The sequence below is a fragment of the Pleurodeles waltl genome, chromosome 10 (assembly GCF_031143425.1).
Source record: "Pleurodeles waltl isolate 20211129_DDA chromosome 10, aPleWal1.hap1.20221129, whole genome shotgun sequence".
In the NCBI taxonomy this organism is placed as follows: Eukaryota; Metazoa; Chordata; class Amphibia; order Caudata; family Salamandridae; genus Pleurodeles; species Pleurodeles waltl.
The window spans coordinates 244,930,602-244,954,814 of record NC_090449.1 but is presented as its reverse complement, the minus strand read 5'-3'; the positions used below and the strand labels follow the sequence as shown (position 1 = coordinate 244,954,814).

Below are 24,213 nucleotides of genomic sequence, written 5' to 3'. Positions count from 1 at the left end.
TGGAGAGTACCGGCACTTCTGAGAAACAAGCAGGTACTCTAGTTTATCCATTTCAAGCAATGCGTATTCGTGCTTGCTAAAGTAAATCTTGTTAATTAATATGATAGCCTTTCGCTATTACAGAGCCTAACAGTAAACATTCAGATAAGCATCTAAAACATAATACATGATCTAACTAGAATGATTTTTTTCGACAAATGCAGTGTACACTGTGCTCTAAAGCCTCGCATGTAAGACACTGTGCTTGAGGCATATCAGAAAATCCCCTCCCTTCTCCCGCGGGAGAATGCATGATGTCACTACTTCGGGGCGCGCGCCACAGTGGTGAGTAAATCGCAGGGGCGTGCACGCTAATGCAGCGTGTTCTCGTGAAAACGAGGAGTCGCTGGGTGCAAGGTAGCAGCCTCTATTACGGATATGTGGCGACCATCTTGGAAAGAGAATAAAAGTAGTGACATCCAAAGTGAAGTACACGAGAAGAGGAAATACCGTCTAAGCCATTCTATTTACTCCATAAAAAGAACAAAACCTAAGTAAAAACATCAAATAAATGTGTAACTTCAAAAACATAGCTACGATGTGAACGTGCTTCCCTTTTAATAAATTCTATTGAAATACTGAAAAGTGATACTTCGTTAAACCTTCTTATTGAAACAATACAAAATAATATTCGGTGTCACTGCCTACTTGAAAAGGTATCTTGAAAATTACTTGTGTTCCAACATGGCTGTTACTATTTATGAATAAAGGTATGAGTTGTGTTTTTGACTGCAAACCGAACGGACTCTTGGCATACTTTACCTTGAGGCCATCTTGGAATTACATATGTACCTGAGCGCTCAAAACAGGAGAACCTCTATCTACTTATTTCGAAACCAGCAATAGCTGTGTGGCACATAAATGAACTCCCCAGTACACATAACATGTTTTGAGCATTTTGAAAGAGATGTTATATCCTATTTGATTAGTAGGATTTTCTGTTTGCGGAGCGGTTAACATTTTATTCAATTTAGAGGACTAAGAAACTGCTCTTTTATTTATTTGGTGGAGAAATCATTTGTTTCTAAATATCAAAAAACTATCGCTCAACGATGGCCGTCGTGTCCCTGCAAAGCGGACGAATACCTGAATATCAGAAGTAGATCTGAGTTATTTGTCCCTCGTTTGTTTCCATTGTGCAAATAGTGAGTACCACTCAGCCTCGCGCGCGCCGGGAGGTGAGGCCGGATGTACGCCTGCGCGGCACTTCCTGTTTCCCTGCAGCTCAGTCCTGGTTTAGGGTGGTGGCTGCTTCTTGTCTGCGATCTGTCTCTGGGAGTGCCTGCGGTCGAGGTCGGATCAGGAGGGTTGCTAACCCGCTCGAGCGCCAGTGTCAGCGCCGTCCTTTAGAGCAGGGCCGCCGCAGCCACCATGCAGGCCATCAAGTGTGTGGTGGTCGGGGACGGGTGAGTGACGGCTGACTCCGCGTCCTGCGTGTATGGACGTGCCCCTCCTAAACACTAGGGTCCCCTTAGATCTCAGATCCCTCACCCCCAAACCACACCCTACTTGTGCGCACTGCACCCATGTCCCTTCCCTGCCAGTGCCCAAACCTCAACCGTGATTACACCCCTCCTTCTTCAGGGCCGCATTTACCCATTTTTGTATGTCACACTGTATCCCCATGTCTAGCATGCTTTCCTGTGGTTCGTTTCTGGTTTCCTCCCCTCCTTCCTTTTTTTATACTATAATAATCGGCTTATTAAAAAACGACTTCCTTACGCCAATATTGAGCACATCTGCTCAAGGTTTTAATGTGTTGGCTTTTGAGGTTTTGTTTCCTTGTTGATGTCCCTAAGAGTCTCACGAACCGATTTTTGTGGTTTGTCATGAGATTTTGCATCATCACATCCATATGATGTTTTTGTATTTGGAAGACCAGAGTATTATCACATTGAATTGCGTTGCATTTATTGGTATGGCTGGTTGAAATTACATTTTGGTATTTGGAAATACTCGTGGGTATACATTTAGCTTTGCTGGTAACGTAATTTCCGCATCGATTCGTGTAGAGCAGATCGAAGAGGGCAAACCTATCTTGCATCAATCATCCCTCCATTCAATTACACTGAAACACATTTTTGAGATGATTAAGGAAAGTGCACACTGTCGCTGGTATGGGTCCCGCTCAAGGGTGCATCCTATCCCTCCCACCCCTCGGCTGCACTGGATGCATCACTCCTTCCTGAAATGTCCACCACCGGGTCACTCGGACCTCTCTGGAAAATTACCATCTGGAAATTATTTTTAGTTGAGGAATCCCTCCTCCCTTTCCTTTCAGTGTGTTTAGGAGGAGTCCTTTGCGCAGAGCTGTTCGCTGAGATTTATGTTTAGTCGCCAGGTTTCCAATTGTTTTTAATTTTGCTGTTCTAATAGCTCTTTTCTCGACCTGCCAATATTTTATAGGAATTAAAAACAAAACCACGCATAATATATGATGTGAGACAGAGGAACTACTATTTCGTGGAGTCGTGTACAAGTGTATAATAACTAATTGAAGGAATATTATTTTTAATTCAGATGGATTATAATTATTGCTGAGAGATTGCTCGCAGAAACGTGGTTTGGTAGCTCTTTTGGCACGATTTGTATTGCTTACCGACAACGTCGGGGTGTTATGTTTGCTTTTCTTTTTTTTGTTGGTGAAAAAGTTATGATCAATAAATTTGTTGTAAGCACCCGCAGGAGAGTGGGTCATGATTGTTTCTTCGGGTAAAGCAGCGAATGTCCCGCTTAGACTGCTCACGCCTATCGAAGACTTGTTGCTCAGGTGAAGCCCTGCGTGTTAATTCGTCGTGCTTGAGAAGCGGATGGTCTAAGGTGTAAACGGCCTGTGAGAAGTCTCAATGGTTACTCTGACACTTGATTACAGATGTATTTTTCAGCAATAGTCAAATGATAAAATCTTCAACTGATGTTGATTAGTCAAACAGATTGCATTGCCGTAGTACAGCGTGTGTACTTGTAATAAGAGAAAACACGTAAGGCCTTACTCCAGAAGATCGTTTGTGGCCTAACTGTCCTTTTACTGTACATGTCTAAATCTGTGAATAAGAAAATTTCACCAACCGGAAAGCTGAAAGATCCTGATTGCAGTTTTTGGTATCTGTGAAAGACCAGGTTAACGATAGCGGTGGTTTCACGTACGTGTGTCACAACGTGTACATCCAGTTATCCGTTGCATTCAGACACAGTTGCTCTCTTAGATGTCAGTTCAGGATCCTAAAGCAGGATTTGTGTGGCGAGTCTGTTGCTCTGTGAAGCATCACTACCTTTTGTTGAGGAGCATGAATCTTGTCATTTTTGTTGCTTAACATGATCACAGAAGGACCCTACACTATTCTGTCTCTTTATTGAACCCATTTGTGTAGCATCGCTTTCAAAGTGGGCGTGGTATGTGCAATGTTACAGTATGAATCCATATGTATGTTGATTTTAACATTTGTAAACACTTAGCTCTGCTGTACTCCGTAAGGTATTCAGAGTAAAATAGCTTAAATTATTAAAACAAAGCCCGCCCCCTAGATTCCCTTTACATTCAATAAGTCTACCGTTTTGGCTTTCTTATCAGAGGTAAGTTGCTCAATGTGAACATCTTTGCAGAGACAAATGTTTTTGTTTGGAATGGGCATTATTTTTCGGAACTCGACTGTTGCATACATTGGAAGTGTCACACGAAAAACAGAAACGACATGCCTTGTCCGTGCTTTCACGATAAATTGTTTTCGGTATATAGGTTTTAATGCATATATCATATCGTAATGCATTCAGCAGCAAGGCATTTTTTTTTCCCCAGAGAAATAGACCACTTCCTTTCTAGTTGTCTATTTTAGAACTAGTGTCTTTTCTGGAGTAGCACTTCTCCATCTGAAAAGCGTAATCGTGTACATTCTGTCTAAATGAGAAATCTCGCACATGTTGGAGACCCGTGATTATTTCCACCAGAAAATGCTATTCTTTCTCTATAGAAGTCTCATGATAAAAACACCATGTTAGTTGACACCACTGTGCACATTTCTTTCTCTTAAACTTAATTTTATAATACACATCATTGCACATTTCATTGGCCCTTTGTACTGATCAGCCCATACAAGCAGGGGGTTGCTGTGATTTGTATTTTAAAGTTACAACCCTAAGTATACATTTTTCTGTATGACAGGCCTGTTGGTCATTTGACCGCCCCCTCCCCCCCCCCTCCGCCCGCCCAATCTAATTGACATGTTCATTGTCTATGGTGCGCCTGCTCGCTGAGCAGCAACGCTATATAACAATCGTATTAGGGTTTTAGAGGGGAAAGCATGCCTATTAACAACCTCTGCAGATGTTTTGCTTAGGTAGGTAGTTTTCTGTTTGTATGTGTGTGCGTTAAATTGATACAATAAATGGTGTTGAAGGGATCCTATCTGATGTGTATTGGCCGAGGTTCAAATACCTTATATATACACACTTTTGATATTAAGTATCACAGCATCCCTGTCGTATCAAATATGTGAAGCTGAAGATCATAGCACTTTTCCTCATTTGTTTGCTGGCAGTTGCTTGTTTGTACGGTCAGTGGTCACAGCCACTGAAGAAAGAAGTTGTGTTCAAAGGGCTCTAAATCGAGACTTAAATCAGGCCATAGTCTGTCTTCTCTATATGTTCTGTAGTAACATCCTGCTACTGACAACGGAGCTTTATCCACCCAATTACATCTGAAGTAACTATGGAATTGATGGGATAGATGGTTATGTAATCTCATTTGCAATGTAATCTGTGTGTGACGTGTAAGATCATGAAATGACTGAGTTTCTTAAGAGCTGGTTCGTAAATCAGGGGCTGGCCATAGTGGAAAACATTAGTCGTTTTTTTTTTTCCATTTAAAAATTCTTCGACTCAAAACAGTATATTTTGTACTATTTTAGATTTCCAGAATGGCAACCTGTTGCCTACATGACAATTTTAAAAACTAAGTGGTTAAAAAAAAAAATGTTCAGGTCAAATTGGGTGTGAATCTATCCAACGTATTTTGCTATCTGTCAGAGCAAGAATTCATAAGTGACAAAGTGGGAAAAGCAATTTTTGGGAACCCTCATATCCCCTCGTCCTCAAAAAGCACAACTAAAATCCTTTCTTCCAGCCCTTTCTGCAGATTCTTCTAACATATCCGTGCTGTGGGCAGTTTTAAGAGTGTTTGATAAGTTTTTTTTATTTTTTTACCATTGATATCTATTTCCCAAAATACTGTTTCAAAAATGCCTTTCAGAAGGACTAGCCAACTTAACCCCATGTGTGATCACATACGTTTCCCACTTTGTGTCACTTACTTGACTGCCCCACAATTGAGATTTTCCTAGCCTTGGTGTCTGAAAGGCTAGATTTTATTAAAGACACAGAGGCGAGTATTATGCAGTCTTTTCTTGCTTTAATTACGAACAGCAGCCAAGCAAGAACTACAGTATCCAGAAACAAAAGAACTACAAAATGACCTCATAGTGTAGTAACCAATGGGATATCACAATGCACTACTAATATCTTATCTGCGAGCAACAAGTCCTCTTTTCTTGATGCGAACTAAAGAGGAGAAGTAACCAAAACAATCACATAGAACATAAAAACCAAAGTCATAAAGTCCATGCAACCATCTCGAAGATGACGGAGACCGAAGGACGACTGGAAGGCATAGTCGATGTCGCACAAATCCAAGCTTGGTAAGAGACGTTGGTGTGTATCACGCTGAGCCAACACCGGAAGAGGGAGTTGGTACTGAAAGAGAGAAACAGGGCGGGTTAAATCGTGGTGGGATAATACTCGCCTCCGTGTCTTTAATAAAATCTAGCCTTTCAGACACCAAGGCTAGGAAAATCTCAATTTTATTACAAGACCGGAGGCTCCTATTATGCATGTTCAAAGCATTGCAATCACAGAATCTGAGACATGAGAAATCGGTTTACAATAAAAAGTTCTAAACGTATTTTCATTCGACCAGTCTGCAGATCTGAGAATATCCTGTAAAGAGGAACCTGCCCAAAAAGCACGAGAGGCCATAGCCCCCCTGGCCGAATGGGCACCAAAGGCACTAATATCAATGCCAGCAAGGGACATAACCCATTTAACCCAACGAGCCAGGGTAGGGGAAGACACAGGAAGGTGAGGTTTCTGAAAGGAAATAAGTAGTTGGGATGAAGAGGACGATCTCAAATCTGCAGTACGGGTTACATAAGTTTTTAAGCAATTTGCAACACATATATTGGGTTGAGAGGGAAAATATGGATAATTAATACTAGACAAGTTGGTTTTCGTACGTTTTTTGATCTGAAACGAAACACCAAGGGGAGAAAAGAAAAAGGAAGTAACATCCAGTGCTCTAACATCTGAGATCCGCTTGATAGAAACTAAACATAAAAGCATGGTTAACCTAGCCAAAAGCTGTTTGAGAGATAATAATTCATTATCAGGCCACAAGGTAAGAAAACGCAACACCAGAGTAACATCCCACATAACATTATATTTAGGGGACGGTGTATTAACGTATCTTACTCCCTTTAACAATTGACAGACCAGGGGATGCTCTCCAACTGGCCTACCATCAACTCTTTGATGCTCCGCAGAAATGGCAGATCTATACAAATTAATAGTGCGATAAGCCTTACCTTGAGAAGCCAAAGAAGCCAAAAAATTTATAATTAATACTACATTCGCTGAAAAGGGATCTGAATTCCTGTCCAGGCACCAGCTGCACCAAAGGGACCAAGCTGACTTATAGGCCCTGGAAGTTCCCGGGGCTCTGGCCTGCTGGATAAATTTAACAGCGTCCTCCGAAATTCCTGAGACTCCCCAGGACGACCCGAAACTTTCCAAGCTATGAGGAACAGGGATCCGTCGAGAATCAACTGATGTTGATGGCCCTGAGGATTCAAGAGGAGATCGAGAAATTGGGGCAGCCAAAGAGGCGGAGCGATCGCCAGCTCTAATAGAGTCGGATACCACGGTTGGGTCTGCCAGAAAGGAGTTACAATCACCAGAATCGACCGTTGCCTGCGCACCTGAGCGAGGACTCTGGGGATGAGAAGGAAAGGGGGAAAAGCATATATAAGGGAAGTCGGCCAAATCTGAAGAAAGGCATCTGTGGCCAGGGCTTGTGGATCTGGCCTCCAACTGAAATATGAAGGAAGGTGAGAATTGAGGCGAGAAGCAAACAGATCTATAGACATTTCTCCAAAGACAAAAGAAAGGTGACTGAACACTGAAGGGTGCAGTTGCCAATCGCTGGAATCGTGAAGGTGTCTGGAATACCAATCCGCTACTGTATTGAATCTGCCTGGCAGGAAAACCGCCTTGACTGAAATCCGACGAGGCAGACAATATTCCCAAAGATGTTTTGCCAGAGAGGAGAGTATCTTTGACCTGGTACCTCCTAGGTGATTGATGTATCTGACCGCGGACAAATTGTCCATCCTGAGAAGGATGGTGCAACTTACCCTGTTCTTTGCAAAAGTGCGGATGGCAAAGGAACCTGCAAGCATCTCTAAACTGTTGATGTGCAAGAAGGACTCCTTCAGAGACCATGCGCCCCCAGTCGAGAACTGACCACATCTCGCGCCCCAACCCGTCCGACTTGCATCGGATTCTAATACAAGATCTGGGGCGGCAGAGAAGATAGTTCTGCCGTTCCAGGCATCTAGATGGGTTAGCCACCACTGAAGCTCTTCTTTGGATTCGGCATCTAAGACCAAGGGATCCGAATAAGCGAGACCCTTGTGAAGATGACGTATTTTGAGCCGTTGCAGGGCTCGATAATGTAAAGGACCTGGGAAGATTGCTTGAATGGAAGAAGCTAACAGACCTACCAGGCGTGCCAGATTTCTGAGAGAGATCTGCGGAAGGGAAAGGGAGTGGCGAATCTCCTTCTTGATCAATGAAACCTTGTGTTGCGGGAGCTGCAACACCGATAGAGTGGTATCTATTCGAAAACCGAGAAACTCCAAAGATTGAGTCGGAACTAAAACCGACTTTTGCACATTGATGAGAAAACCTAAATCGCGAAGGAGGTTTAGACACAGTTGAAGATGATCTAGAAGTAGATTTTTGTCCTGTGCCATCAAAAGGAAGTCGTCCAAATAGAGAATTAAACGCACCCCGTGAGACCGGAGAAAGGCTGCGACGGGTTTGAGAATCTTGGTGAAACACCAAGGAGCGGAAGAAAGGCCGAAGGGAAGAACTCGAAAGTGGTAAAAAGAGTCCTGCCATTGGAATTGAAGAAACTTCCTGTGTGAATGATGAATTGGGACTGTGAGATAGGCGTCTTGCAGATCCAGTCTGACTAGCCAATCTCGGTGAAGCAGAATGTCCCTGAGATGGAGAATAGTCCATCTTGAAGTGACGATAGATTATAAAATTGTTGAAAGCCTTGAGATTCAACACCAGACGAAATTTGTGATTCTTCTTCTGAACTAGAAAGATGGTGCTGAGGAAGCCCGAAGAGTCGAATTGAACAGGCTCTATTGCGCACTTGGCCAGGAGAGATTGGATTTCGACGCGCAAAAGCTCGTTTTGCTCTTGGGAAAAAACTAGGGGTATAGGGACGCGACTCTGAACTGGCATCTGATAGAATTCTAACTGGTACCCTTGAACAGATTGAATCACCCAGGGATCTGAGGTGAGAGAACGCCATGAATCGAGACACAGAGCTAATCTGCCCCCTACAGGAGGAAGGCCAGAAGCGGAAATACTTACCGGAGGTTTGGTCTCCCCTGCTGGAGTAACCTCTGGACCGGTAGCCTCTTGAACGACGGGGATAGAACTTCGGTTTGTATCCTGAATAGGATTCAGGTTGAGATTGCTGGTTGAAGGAGTCTCTGTTGGAATATTGATTCCTGATGGAGCGGCCGGCAAAGCGACTCCTGCCTTTGCCGGCCCTGGCAAAAACCCGAGACGAAAACATTTTCTTCATCGAAAGCTGGGCCTTATCCAGAGAGGCAAAGGTGGACACATATTTGCCCAAATCTTTAATAAAAGAATCTCCAAATAACAGGCCTTTGGCCAAAGGACCCTCATCTTTTGAGGCCAGAGAAGTTAATTTGGGATCGATCTTTAAAAGCAGACTCTTCCTCCTTTCAATCGAAAGTTGAGTGTTGGCGTTCCCCAGCATACAAATAGCACGTTGCGCCCAGTTTGAAAGGACCTCCGGATCAATAGGGTTACTATCCATTTTTGCTTCTTCCGCCAAATCAAAAATTCTGGTGAGAGGGCCCACCAAATCAAGAAGCTTGTCCTGGCAACCCGACCAGGCTCTATCCACGCCCTTTTTGGGATCCTTGCCGAATTTTGAGAAGAACATCAGCATGTTAGGATCAATTACCGGAGTTGCTGTTATATTATCCGGAAGAGAGGGACGAGGACACTCTGACTTGAGTTTATTACGAGCGGCCTTATCCAGAGGGTGACGTAAAAAGAAAGAAACATAATCCGCCACATGCTCTGATGGGTACCACTCCTTTGAATTTGGATGGACCATGAAGGAGGGATCAAATAAGGGTTCACCAGCATGGTCGACTAAATCGTGAGACACTAGGTGTACGTCACCACCGTCAAGAGGAGAAATTCTACGCCTTTTCTCCAGAGGCCCATAAGAAACTGGATCTTCTGATCCGTCCACATCGCCCTCATGGCTGGAAACATTATCATCGTCATCCGTGTCTCTTAACTGCGAAATATATAAAGGAGAAGGAGGGGGACCCGATTTATAGACCTCTCGGGTGGAAGGACCAGAGGAAACGCCTTTGGACGTCATTGGGAGAGTGGTCGCACGTTTCCTGCTCTTATTAAGAGGCAACTTGGAAGAAGACATCATCTTTGAAACCGAGGCTTCAAAATTTTTGGTAACCTCAGACATGGAAACTGAGACTGCCTGCTGTACAGAGTCCCTTATGAAGGACTTCAAACTCTCCTGAAACACCTGGGAATCCTCTTCCCCAGCCATAATGTAAAAACACACTGGTCACCGAAGGGTTAATTTTTTGAGGTAAAAGAAAAAGGAGTGTCTGAAGGGGCAGGACCGAGCCAAGGGAGGCGGTTCAATGCAGTCGAAGTCGACTGACAGACGTGGGCAGGAGTTGAGAATACCAAACGAGACAAAGTGAGCCAATTATGCTCAAATAGTAAGCAAACCCGGTCGGAAATAAAGACGCGACGCGAGTATCTGCTGACAAGGTATGCCGGCCCAAAGAATGTGAGGAATGCTACGCGCGCGCAGAAAGGAATGCGACGCGCTCGAGTGCGCGTCCTCAACGGCCGAAGACGGCCGTTGAGAGACGCTGTGTCGGAAGGACAGAAAAAAGGACGCGCGTCTTCGGCCGTTGAGAGACGCTGTGTCGGAAGGACAGAAAAAAGGACGCGCGTTCCCTTATAATAACCGTGCGCTAAACACACAAGTTTCACAATGCAATGGTAATATAGAAAAACACAATAAACAACCGAGCAAGTAATGCAGGTACTTATCTTGACTGCGAGCAGCAAGAAAAGAGGACTTGTTGCTCGCAGATAAGATATTAGTAGTGCATTGTGATATCCCATTGGTTACTACACTATGAGGTCATTTTGTAGTTCTTTTGTTTCTGGATACTGTAGTTCTTGCTTGGCTGCTGTTCGTAATTAAAGCAAGAAAAGACTGCATAATAGGAGCCTCCGGTCTTGTAATAAAATCCGACCTTCTCAACAAAAAAAAAAGCCTGCTATAAAATTATGCATTTATACTGATGGAGTGTCCATTTCATCAAAACGTTTAAACTGGCTGTGAGGCGTTGAGTGTTCATTAAAAAGTTGTTTCAACTGGTTTGTCAGCAGTGTTGTTTGTATGTGCATTAATGGTCTGTTGGCTAACCGGGTCGTCTGTAAATCTGACCCATGTTATTACGGTCCATATGTTGTATTCTGTTGTTTGTTCCCACCAGCCCAGAAATAAGTTAGCCTAGGTGGGGACGCATTGTCCTCATCCTTATGACTATACCTCTGCAATGGAAATATAATATGCCATCAAAGGAGAAAGCTGACTCTCAGCACTGCAGGCAGAAAATTGTTGTAACGACCCCTGAATGTGTGTGTGTTACTTGTGTTTCTGTTTCCCCAAAAGGGGTTATTCTGTCCCCAGAGTATGGGCTTCAGTGGTTGTCTCCTGCCCGATTGGCTCAGAGAGATCAATTTATTTGACTTATTGTGTAGTTTTTAAAAAGTTATGTTGCGATTTTACTTTAGCAGATTAACAACATGTTCGTGTCTGCAACTGGGACTCCCTGGGTTTTTTCCTACCTCCCTAGTGTCATTCGATTTCCCCCCACACAACAGCCCCTTTGCTTTGGCCTTACCCACGGCATGCCATTTTGGGGCAGTTGCACCAACCTTTGTCCCCTCGGACCCCTTTTAAATCCTTCTCTGGAAGTTTTAATGTAGAGGACGACAAGGTAAAGAGTTGTCTCCCTGTTGTCTTCTGTTAAAGCTGGTTGGTGTCAGCAACCAGAGCCTCCTCTTGTTTTCATCACTCCTATCCTTCCCTGAAACTCCCTTGCAGTTTCTTCTTCCAGAAATCCAAAAAACACTCTACAAAGCCAATCTTCTGGTAAAACCCACTCCAGGGGACGTATGAAACCCACTATTACTGGACCTCTTAGTCTGGTATTTGTTGTTACCTTGGGTTTTATCATTAACTCTCCCATATGGGCTCATGACCTACCTACTATAGCCACATACCCTATAAATTCTCTTCTGTGGAGCTGATACTTTGTTGATCTAGGATATACTCCATAAAGTAATTCCTCCAGTGGACTTTCTCAGTCTCTCCTAGGTCAGATTCCTTATAGCACTGTGTGGGTGCCTTACCATTTCCTCTAAATGAGTTGGTCCTCCTGTTCATTGGTGACTCTGAAATAACGCCCTTCAGTTTGCTTAACAGTACCCTAGTCTAGTTGGCCTTCTGTTGCTCTTGGGTGCACTGCCTAACTACTTCCCGATTGGTTAATATTGCCTCAGGTGGGTTGGGCTCAGCCGCTCATTAGTGGACTCCTTGTATTGCTACCCTGTTGGATCCAACTGATGATTTCCACTGGTCGCCTCTGCTTGCAGTGAAGTTCGATCTGAAAGATGGTAGGCATTTGCATCAACATCTATTTCTCACTCTGCATCACTTATGTATCTTGAAGTTATGCCACCGGACTTATACCAGGAGTTTAAATCTCACCTGACCTCTCTGATATAGAATGAACGACAGATATATATATATATATATATATATATATATATATATATATATATATATATATATATAATGGTGAGGGAGGAGCTCAGGCACTCCATAGGAAGTGTTTCCTGGAGGTTGCAGTTCTCGCAACTTCCAGGAAGAACCTTGTGCTATATTGGTAACTGAAGAACTTTGCCCGGCAGAGAGATGCTTTATTATTTTTTGATAGTGGGCCATAGACTTTGCTCTGTTTTACACATTGTGCAATAGATAGTTTGTGTATTTAATCAAGACTTTTATTATATCCCCCATAAGAGGTTAGATTTGGGATCCCTGGTCTTTTTCGTGTATTTTGTATGTTTCAGTATGCATTTTTGTGCCTTTCGGAGCTGTAATTAAGAAACCCAATCTGGTAGTGGAATCTAGATCACCATTTACTGTACTAGTGCACAACTACAAATGTTAACGATTCGATATAAAAAAAAAAATTACGGATTCACACTCAAAACGTAGTGGCTGCACTGAAACGCTGCATTTCATCAAACATTATTCGATATTCTTTTAGGATTTTTACTGAGCTTGGAACTAGTGCGGCAGCTCCTCTGTTCGGTAAGGCCAACCCCTCCCTCCACCTGCGGGATAGTACCGGTGATCCGCCTTCATGCTTGCCCTGGTTAAGCCGACACACACCGGCGTTTGTCGGGTGCCCTGCACCTTGCCTTTCTCTGCCCACCCAGTAGGGCCTCCCTCGAACTGCACCCGCCGTTGAGTTTTGTTGTTGGACTCTTAGCAAGCTGGCAATCTTTACCAATGCCCCACAGTTTATCCCACTTCATCCGACTTCCCTGCATGAGAATCTCGCACGTCCCCCTTCTGGTTATCTGTTGAAACATTTGAATGATACCCTGTGAGCTGCTGCTTTCACTTTCCAAATCGTATTCTGCCCTCCTGGCGATGGATCAACTCGATGGTGCAATCATGGACTGCTGACTGCATAATTGGGAAATCCTCCGCTGTCGCTAGGTAGGTGGGGTCAAAAGCACTGTGTAGTCGGTCCAAGATGAGAGAAATTCCACTTTCTACAAAGCGTGTAAGAAGTTAAATAGTCTTAAGGTACATGGCAAGACCAATTCTGAACACTATTGGTTAACTTCCTTATTAGCTACTTCGGATTACCCTTCAGCCACCTTAGAATGGGACATACTATAGAATGACTGGCAGGTAAAACAAAATAAGGAGGACTGCCTTGCAAGAGTCAGAGAGGAGTAAGGGACGGTCCCTGGTGTTACTTAAGTCACATTTTGCCCCCTTTGCTTTTCCACCCAGTGTAATGTAGCGCTCCACCAAGTACAGTCATTATTTTCCTCCTGTGGGCTCAGTTGTAGTCATTGGTGTTCAAGGCAATTTGGTAATTCAGTACCGTATAATGGCAGTCAATAAGAATTATTGTAACTGTAGGGCATAATATTTCCTAAGTATTACCTGGCCATTTTGCAAAGGTTGTTTCAGTACTCATGCCGTATCTACTTGCTTATCATTCGAATGATTGGCAGTCTTGATTTTCTTGAATTTAAATCTGTGTCCTGGAGGTTAGACGTCAGTATACTAACAGATCTCTCTGACAGAAGAAAGAATCTGCTAATCTGTTTTACGTCTACACTACCTTATTTCCCTTAATTTCGCTGGTATTGAAAGCCAGAGGATCAATACACATTCAAGGGTAACTCGGAATTGTTTCGAGCTCATTTATTTATATAATAATAATATCCACAGTATGTTTTTTTTTTTACAACTCTGGAGGTTTAGACCAATCAAAATGCATGAGTATTTGTGGGGTGATGGAAGAAGAATGTGTTGTGTGTCTGGTATTTCAGGCTGGTAACAACTGGGCTATTTACAGTCTTTGAGTGCTTTTTCCCAGGGCCCCAGGAATTATGTGATACTGCGGCTGCAGCTCTTTTTTGCATAATTAAGAATTTGACGCATTTACCACATCCATCACCTGCTGCATAAATTTGGGATTTAAAGAAAAAAAATCTTTCTACATCAGATTGAGCAAAATGGACTAAAACGTTGAGACGTTCGTTAGTGTTAGGGGGTGCTTCACAAAGGTTTAACTAGCCATTTGTCAGTTGCCTATTTGTGTATTTGGCTGTTAAACTTCCACTATTGAGGTGAAATCTTTGCCTAAATAAATAATTACAAAATAGTTAAGGAATAAAATAAAAAACGTGCTGCGTTATGCAGCATAAATTGCATTTTTTTGCCATATAATTTAGTAAATCTTGCAGTATAATTTGGTGCTCCCTTGACACACAATTCCAGTGGCACTGCTGCAGTAAACTTGGAACTGTATGAAGGTTAAAACAGGGCACTTGAATTTCTAGATTATTCAGTAAGTATAGTCAAATGTGACAAGTCAGTTGGTGGTAATTGACAATTGTCGAAAAAACAATCTCCTCGGCTCGTGCACCTTGACTTAAAACATCCAAGGCATCCACCCTACTAACGCGATAATGAAGTTTTCTGTCTTGGTACCCTATGAAGTTATCAACTTTAGAGGACTAATAAAACCAGGTGTAACACACAATATTAATGGATGTTAGGGTACTAATAAACGGATTTATGCAGTTACCTCCACAGGGCATGTGTATATTACAGTTTAGAGAAAATACTGTTTAATGCTTCACAGATTCCATTCTTCAATTGTTTTGCAGAAGCAAATAGTGACTATGCTTACAAGGCACAGTTAGTGTGACTTTATTAGAGGTGGGCGATAAATTCCGCTCCACCAGCGGAGTTCACATTGAAGAAGTTGCCGCTGGAGTAGAAAATATACTCTAGGGACAGAAAGAAGTTGCGCCCTCTGGCGTGAAACGTGGTGCCGTTCCCTCTGATTTTACATTGGGGAACAAGCTCCAGATACTAAAAATCAGCGCGACTTACCCGAGTTCCGCCTAGACCTCTAAGTCATCTCTGCTTGGATTTAACCCATTGTACTCTAGTTAAATATATTTTTTGAACTACTGCCCATAAAGAAAATCCATAGCAGAAACCATGTATATGTACATATCTGCTGATGGTAACAAGCACTTTTTGCCTTTAAGGGATTGGAGAGGCATCAGGGCTCATTGGAGGTTTTTCTTTGTGAATTATGCCACCCGTGCTCTACAATTGTAACAGGCAGTTATTATTATTTTATGCAACATCACAAAACAAAATAAAATGATGGACGGAGTGTTGAAACCTTTCAAACACTCACCCCCAGTCAAAGATATGGGTTAAATCCATCGTTATTTTGCTCGCCACGTCACCCCAGTTTGGACCCAGCCATATGCAAATCAGTCTTGACCCTGTTCCCCATGGGAACAGTCCAGCCCGAACTGCTTAGGCCAGGTCCTCCCTGGACAGGAAACAAGCATCCTGGGACCGGTTTCAGGGTATCACCCTTCATCAGCCAGGCTAGCTTGATCCAGTGGTGCAGCGAGCAAGGGACCCACGTCTGGGCATACCCCTGCCACTTAGGGCGCACAAAACAACATCACTAAACAAAATAAAATGATGGAGGGAGTGTTGAAACTTTTCAAACACTCACCCCCAGTTATTATCTTGTGCTCATCTGCACGGTTACTGTATATGTGTATGAATTAGAATTATTATATTATCTAGACTGATTAATGGCCCCGCTGGTCACCCTTGGAGCTGTAATGTTAACTTTGGTTCACCGTTTCTGTGTAGGATTTTTTTTTTTTCCTAATGGAAAATTCCTGTTTGATGGCAAATAAATGCAAGTGACACTTATAGCACTTAATTTGTCAACATCCTGCAGTAAAATAAACAAAGAGGCAGATAACGGAAAGGTGTGAACCATGAATGTCATTGCATGTGAAGGCAAGGCGCAGCCACTAGTACTCCAGGCTCTAAGCATAGCCTACGTTAAGCCGCATTCTTCCTGCTTTACTATTGTATGGTAGGAGTGCAACATCATCGTCCAATGCTTTCATATTTTGTCGGGCCGTTACCTATTTCCTGTGCGGGGATCTCGTTTTTTACCAGTAATTTTCAACATATACCTAATCTTCTAAAAATTTCTGAAAATCGCGAGTGTCTAATATCAGCTTTCTCTCCTCCCTTTTAGCAGCAGCCTCATCTGCCTACGCTTTACTAACCACCAAAAGCAATGTCTAACATTAGAAGCCGTCCTCGTTGGTATGAACTTCTCCCTTCGCTATAAAAAAGCATTTTTGTAAAACATATTCCTTCATGAACTATACTTCTGCTCTATTCTGACCGTAGGGTTGAAGCACACAGTTTCAACAAAACTCCCAGTTAAAAGCCAGGAGTTTGCCTTTGATTGCGGGTTGATGGAAGACATCGACACTTTGGAAGACATAAAAGTTTGGAGAATTATCAAATCTAACCCATCCATTTCACCCTCTTGTTTGATTTGCCGACCAACTCGCCAGGTATTAGGTTACAACTAGTATAACGATTGTATATTATTTATTTTTAGTGACTTGTTTCTGTGCAGATGCATTCACCTGATCAGTGCATCCTCTTCCCTTACCCGGCTAATTGTTTTTAGAAGATGGATGTGCTAACTGGAGCAAATGGGAGTCAGTCCAGGGTAATACTGTAAGATGCTCGATGCAACAATCTCAGCAAAACCAAGAATTAGGCTACAGAGGGAAACAAAGACTGAAAGTCTTCTTGGCCACTCTTGTCAGGCACTTTTACCATCTAGCTGCTGTAAGCGATTCAATTCATAGATCGTTTCTGTAAGTGTATTCATTGATGTACCTGAAAGTCGGCTATTTCCAAGTTTTGTGCTCAAAGAACTATTCTTTGGTTCTTGGTTTTAGTTGTCACTGCTAAAATCTTTTGGTAGTTTATATCTGTTATGCCAATGATCTTGTTCGGTGACTGAAACTGTATTCGTTTTTCGACATGTTCGCAGAGTTCCCTATGAACCTGCTTAGGTTTGATTTGACTGCAATAAATTGTCTGATCATACCGTACCTGGGTTGAGTATGCTACTGAGACGTCTGACTCATGTTATGTCTCTTATACGACCAGTAACGTGTGCCCCAGTTGACTTATGTATCTCAACGTTCTGTATGTTTACAAATCTATTTTTGTTGGGGTGGGGAAATCCCCTGCATAGTGTACAATTTCTTTATTTGCCGCCACCCCTTCCATGCCCGAATTGCAAGTATCTAGCAACCCAGTTTGGGGGATTTGGCCCCAGTCTCGCTCGCATCAACCGTGTGTGCCGTTCTGTGCCTGCGTTTGATAGTGTCCTGTCCTTGAATGAATGGGGAAGGGGCACACCAAGCTTAGGCTGCAGTTCATGTCACAGGCTCATGGATCTAGTGAGATAAGGTCGGCCTGCCCCTGTTTTGAGTAATTGTAGCTCTAGTATTCTGAGCATGGAGATAGGTGTATTTTGTATGTGTTTAGTGTGTTATATGCCGAATGACTGAGTGAACCAGAGTGGCACAGGCCTGCAGGATCTATTTTGGCAGCAATTGGCCTGTTAATGTCCACAAAATTTGTGTGTGTGTGTGTGGGGGGGGGGGGAGTTTACTTTTCCAGACAGTGAAGTGTATTACGGACATTACTGAGACTTGCGGAAGAGTACCTAGATAATGAAGTGAGGAAATAGGATACAGGCTCTCGTTTGGATATTGGGTTAGGTCATTGTGACAAAGGTGGCTGCTGATCAGTCTTCTGAAGACTGCCATTTTGTGTACTGCATTTCCTGTTGTCTGTGTCAAAGATCCTTTAGAAATGTTTTATCCTTTTGTCTCTCTTCCTTTCTACTGCCAAGTGTGGCTGTTGATAGTCTGATGAAGTTTGCTCACACTTGTTTGTGCCTCAGTTTTGTTTGGTCCAGCTTGGAGAAAACGCTCATGTGAACAGCATTACCCTAGACAAAGGTGGAGAGTGGACATTAGCCTGAAATGGATACATGAAAAAGTACTACCCAAACTGGTTCTGTAAGGACAGGTGGCGAAATACAGATTTCCCTGTCTGCCATTCGTTAAAGTGGTTTCCCTTATCTTGTGGCCCTATTTCAAGTTCTCTTTGATCAAGGAATTGTGCTCCATAGAGTACTGAGGGGACTACTGCAAAATCAGGGCATGCCTCTGCCCGTTAGTCAGCTTCCCAGAGATGAGGGTCCATCACCTTCAATCTGATTTGAAGGAAGTACTGTATTCCTTGTCCTGAAACGTCCAGGGAGGCCATTTCTTTAAGGAGAGGGATGATTCAGCCAGCCCTACAGCAGAGGCTTACCACTGGTGTGGAAGAGAGCAGTTCACCCATGTGCTGTGGGTGTGTCCAGCACAGACTTGTGAAGAACTTGCAAGCATCTTCCCGACTGAGCCATTCACTGGATCGTGGGATTTGCAGCACAGCCAAAGATTACCCAAGTGGATCTGCCCATTAATTCTACTTTTGCAGCAATGGCACTTGCATATGTGCTCCTGAGTTTTCCTGCACTGCTGAAAGGATTAACCCTGACTTTTGGCACTTCTCGTGTGACGTAGCTGTGGCTCTTTCCTTCTTGTTCCTGAGCAGTCTGCCAGCGTAAAAAATCCTGTGAAGCTGTCACACTCAGCCAAGTGTGCGAAACTTCTAAGATTGTGGCTAGCACTTGCTGGTTGTGTGCTGGCGCTGACAAGGTTGCAGGAAGTGACTGATATCTAACTTTGAGACACTCGCAAGTGTGCCAGTGACTGAGTGGCTGCCCATGATGCTGTCCCCACAAGTGAGCCAGTTCAGATTGAGCGCTGCACTTCTATCCCCTTCAGAGGTACCTTAAAATAAAGAGGGGGCGGGAAGAGTAAAACGGTCGGATGGTAGTTTTACCTGCAAGTATTAGCCTCATAACCTTAACCAGTGTAGTTTTTTTATGATTGTGTGATGAAGTGTGTGTGTGTGTGTGTGTGTGTGTGTGTGTGTGTGTGTGTGTGTGTGTATATGTGTATATATATAATATATATTTTTTTTTTGTGTGTCCAGTAGAAGGCGTTCTGCCGAAAAGCGTTGACATTGCATTTCAGGACACTGTGTTACCTGCATTAAGAAATACATTTATGAACCATATTCGAGCTTGCTGGATGTGAGTTTGTTTCGATATTGGGATTCAACCAAATGACAAAATCCATTTACCACTCCAGGCACAGTATTACAGCTTTGAATTATGCGTCACTCTAACCCTGAAAGGGATTTGTTTTGACTTATACTGGGTGCTCCCTTGTGTCTGGACAAAGCTAAACCTCTCTGATGAGCTCCAATGAGAGCGAAACACGTGTTAGGGGTTGCTTTTACTCATTCCAGGTTAGCTTGGACGGTATTTTACCATTCCAAAGCTGTAATACTGTGCCTGGAGTGGTAAATGGCTTTTGTCATTTTACAGCTCGGCAAGGTTGACACTAATTCCAGTCAATGACCATTGGTAGCTACATTTTGAAGGGAACCGCTTTAACAGTACTCCCTTTTTGGAACAATGTGTTTTACAATATTTTTAACAACACAGAGTTTGCCAGACTAAGTACCCTTAACATCGAAAATTCTACATCGCTACTTGAATATTGTCTACCTATTTTAGTGTTTCATTTACTATTTTTAATGACTATTTCTCTGTGTTGGGGGGGCACCTATACAAGCTAACTATGCAGAAATAAACATGTAATGAAAGGAATTCCACATCGCTGTGCATTCTTATCACTCGACCCCCGGGGCCTATCATTTGGGATCAAGAGCAACAAATTTTTCATGGTGCATTTTGTCCTTGTGAAAAGTAGGCCTAACCTCCTGCAGCACAAACCCTTTCGCTGCCAGTTTACAAAGAAGGGAACTGTCTGCAGTTGAGGTAATGAGTGTACATATCTTAATGCGGTTCATTAATTAAAAACCTTCATTATTAGGGTGATTGCTGAAATAAACGTTTTAGGGTCACTCTGCACTACTGCAAGTGTACACACATCATAAAAAATTTAACAATATGAGGCTAAATATAATGCTCTCTGATTAGATGCAAATGTTTGCAGAAACTTATAAGCAAGAGTGATGATTCTTTCCTTTCAAAATGAAATGTTCAGAAAAAAATGCAAGTTTCTTTGAAGCGTCATTTAGTAAAATGTATTGATGCATGCTAGTATTTCCCAAAAATACTCCTAAAGGAAAATCAGTGTAGCCATTTGCAACAAGATTATGGGAGGCTTGAAAATAAACAAGCACTGGCACAGCCAACCGATCTGACATTTTTTTATTCTTTTGGTTTCATCAATGAGTGTCTTGTATTGACATGGGTTTTTGTCCCACTGTTTTGTTGTGGGAGCTGCCAGGCCCGCAACATTGTAACGAACACTGGGGAAAAGAAAAAAAAGGTTTTGGTCTCAAAAAACGCACCTTGCCCCCAGTGGTGTAAGAAAAGGCCCCACAGTCCCCCTCTAGGGGGCCCCATCAGCACAGTACCTGCCCTGAGGGAGTCTGGGGGGGAGGGGGCTCCATATACCTTGCAGCGGAGCCCCCACCAGTTTTGTTACGCCACTGATTGCCACAGTAGTTCCTGGCGCTAATCAAAACTACTTTGTGTGCAAATATGCTCCTTGTGGAAGAGCAAAAATCAATAACTCAAAGTAAGGTCAGATGATAGAGAAATAGAAGTTTAATAAAAACAAAATGTCTTTGTTAATGTCAGACTTAATTAGGGACCAAAAGTGCACCAATGGCATATGTTGTTGAATTAGGGGCTTTCATAAATTCACAAGAACTTTCAGAACTAGACCAGGAAATTGTACTCCTTCGAAATATTTGTGAACTGTAATTTAGCACGATTTAGTTTACTTACAAGTTTACTTCCCCTCCGACCGCTTTTTTTTCCCCCCAACCCTGGAAGAACTTCTACTTCCGCCATTGTCAGGAGTACATTCCCAACCTTTCTCATTGTGGGAAAAGATTAGAGAAGAGCTGGTGAAGATTCTTAAGACATGCAAGTTAGTAGATTTGCAGACTCAAAGGAATTCCAGCCCTTGAACTATTGCTTACTGATTCCCCCAGCCCCAGTATGTAGATCTATGGAAAGGTGGCAAAATAAGGAAATTGCTATAGTAGGGATTATAGTAGTAACCCTGGCATAATCAGAGAGGCTATTATCGGAGGTCTTACATCATGAGATTGCTGCCATAATTTGTTGTCGCACTACATGGCACCAAAGGGACAAGTAGTTTTTTTTTATTTTTATTATTACAGGACAAGTAGATTTCAGAAGCAACCTGTCCCATGGACAAGTAGAACTTCTAATAAATTCCACACTCTGAATACTTAAAGGGTAATGTGTTATATGGACCTACGTTGTAATCTACGGGTTAAGCTCTGGGCCTCATGTTTTTTATCGTCCAAAGAATGCCTTTATGGCAATATTGGACCGTATTTCTACATGCACACTCTGTAATGTTATGGTTGAATCACACATTCTATTAAAATGGTATTTCTAGAGTTGCCTATGTCTTTGGTCCACATGAATGAAATTTGGCACTTGCTCTGTGTATGAAGCTAAGGTCTTGCATTTCAGATTTCATGCAGTTCTGTTCAGGAGGAAACATTGGGGAGGGATCACAAATATATTTGTGTGTACTTGGAGCAGCCCCAATGTCCTATTTGCAAATAGAGAACAGATTTCTAGGAGCGATTTTTAACTGTTTAGGCCAAAGGGTTTTGGGGCTGCTGGCAGACACCCCTCTCATTGGTCAAGCTCCAGGATCGGAGGGGGGTAGGCATGGTGGGGGTGGCACAAACTGCATGACATAGTGGGTGGTAAAGTTACTTAAAATAGACCCCCTCCCTCCCATTGCATTGTGGATAAAGCAGGGGCAATTTTTAAGAGGGACATGAACCAGGGGAAGTAGCATTTTAATTAAGGAGGAGGACGTAGAAGTGGCATTAAGAGTTGGCGCAGGTAAAGATAGGAATCAATTGTTGACTGATTAAAGTGGTCTTCAAACCACATTTCACTGAATACCTCCGTTGAAAGGTACTCTGTTAATGCTCCACCTGCTCTCAGAAAAATCTCTAAACCACATGATCATGTTATGCCTGGCTTATTAAAACAGCCCATACACACTGGCACCTTCAACTTAATCACTTTCAAAACTGCAGAGCGTTCAGAGCTGTGCATCCCGTCTTTTTAGCTTGACACTGCACGACCACTTTACACCAACTCTTAAATCCCTGCACTGGCCAACTGTAACAAAAGTACATGCTTTAAGATACTTTGCTTTGTGCACACAGTGCTCCATGGTTACACACACAACTTGCAATCAAACTTGTTTGTCCATTACCTCTCGACCAGAAACATGTGGTCCTCCAGCCAGTGAATACAGTCAGGTACAGTGGTCCATTTATTCGCATCAAAGTCTATGTGCCCACCATGAAGCAGTTGGCAGCGCTTTGCAAAAAAAACAAATGAATTAGCAAAACTACTCCGGCACCTGCTTGGATGACAAGTTGTGTGTCCCTGTTTACTGTTTGCTACCCAGTGTAGGTGCAGGAAATTTCTGGGGCAGTCTGACATTTAAAGAGAAGTGATTGTCTGTGCCTGAGATGGTGTGCTGCATCTCGTGTCAGCAGATTATTTCATTAGTGTGTATATGTATGTATGTGTAAATATATATATATATATATATATATATATATATATATATATATATATATATATATATATAATAAAACCTAATGAACCCGGTCCTATCCCAACAACTCCCCCACCCAAGGGAAGATCTTTGTCCCCTTAGCCCTGAAAGATGGTTACCATAACGTCCTTTTGTAAAGCTCCTGCTCAACCTTTTTGGACATCATGGAGCTGAGTAACAGATGTTGTTTTCTAAACACCGTGTGACACATTTTATTAAGTTTGGAAGAATGAAAAACTATGTAGACCCTCCAGGATTTGAACCTGTCAAAATAAGGTACAACAAAGATCATATATACAGCCGGTACATTATTTCTTATGACATTATGGTTTTGATGGATTGCAGTCTCCTTAGGATTTCCCATTGCTTTGAAGTTCTTCTCCAAGGTTAGCCAGTGTCTTGCCTTCAGATAAAAAACACTAGACATTAAATTCACCCCTCCAACTTCCCTTATATTTTAGCTTTCCAAACATATTGTGCAGTTCAGTACTGACATTCAGCTGTAATGTAAGTCGTAGTGAGTTTTGCAAATCAGAAGGGAAGTTTAATGTTGGTAGGGGTCACATTTTCTACCCATCCTTAGGTCCCAGTCTAAACCTTGGTGTTTGCCTGCGATATTGAACCATTACAAAGCTATGAATGGTGAATACAGCTCAGCATTACCTGGGCTGGAGCACTGTCTAAACAAGCCGTCCTACGGAACTTGTTTTTAAAACCTTGTTTTCCAGACACGCTTGGAATTCCTCAACGTGATGAAACATTCACACCGTAAAATGGTGAGTAGGAGTAACGTTCCTTAAAAATTCAGTACAAATCTTTCCTGAGAATGCTGCAGTTTTAAAGTTTCTTCGCCACGCCCGAAGACTTGCTGTGAGCATCGGTGGTTACATAATCTTTGTTTTTAGAACTATATAGATTTTGTGCAGTTAGGCATAAGTTACCACAAAGTCGAGTGGTGGGAAATGAAATTTGGGGAGGCATTTCAGCTAAAACCTGGATATGAAGGGTAAGGCAGGCAGACATTGGAGCTAAAATCTGCCAGTTTTAGTCCTGTGACAAGCAATGTTGTTCTGGTATGGGAACAGACCTTCGTAAGCTCCTTCCACATTCATATTTTTGAACGGCTGAGTCCTGTCAGAATGGTTTATTTAAAAAAATTAAATACTGAAGCCATGGTGGGTTTTGAAGCAGCCCACTTGAGTTCTTGAAGCCAAATAAAAAATATATTTGAAAAAAAATAGCTAATTTATGATCATTTAACTA

At 42.6% G+C, this 24,213-nt stretch overlaps 1 protein-coding gene across 2 annotated transcripts in view; it reads left to right on the top strand.

Annotated features, from left to right (window-relative positions):
• The first annotated feature begins 1,219 nt into the window (after window positions 1–1,219).
• The window catches only part of RAC1 (Rac family small GTPase 1), a 54,259-nt gene continuing 31,265 nt past the window's right edge, over window positions 1,220–24,213 (top strand). Inside the window, exon 1 of one of the 2 annotated variants that reach the window (XM_069210318.1) lies at window positions 1,220–1,445. In XM_069210318.1, coding sequence (XP_069066419.1) covers window positions 1,411–1,445 — 35 coding nt within the window. In that variant the 5' untranslated portion in view covers window positions 1,220–1,410. The remainder of the gene's footprint in view (window positions 1,446–24,213) is intronic. The other variant, XM_069210319.1, reaches the window with a different exon arrangement.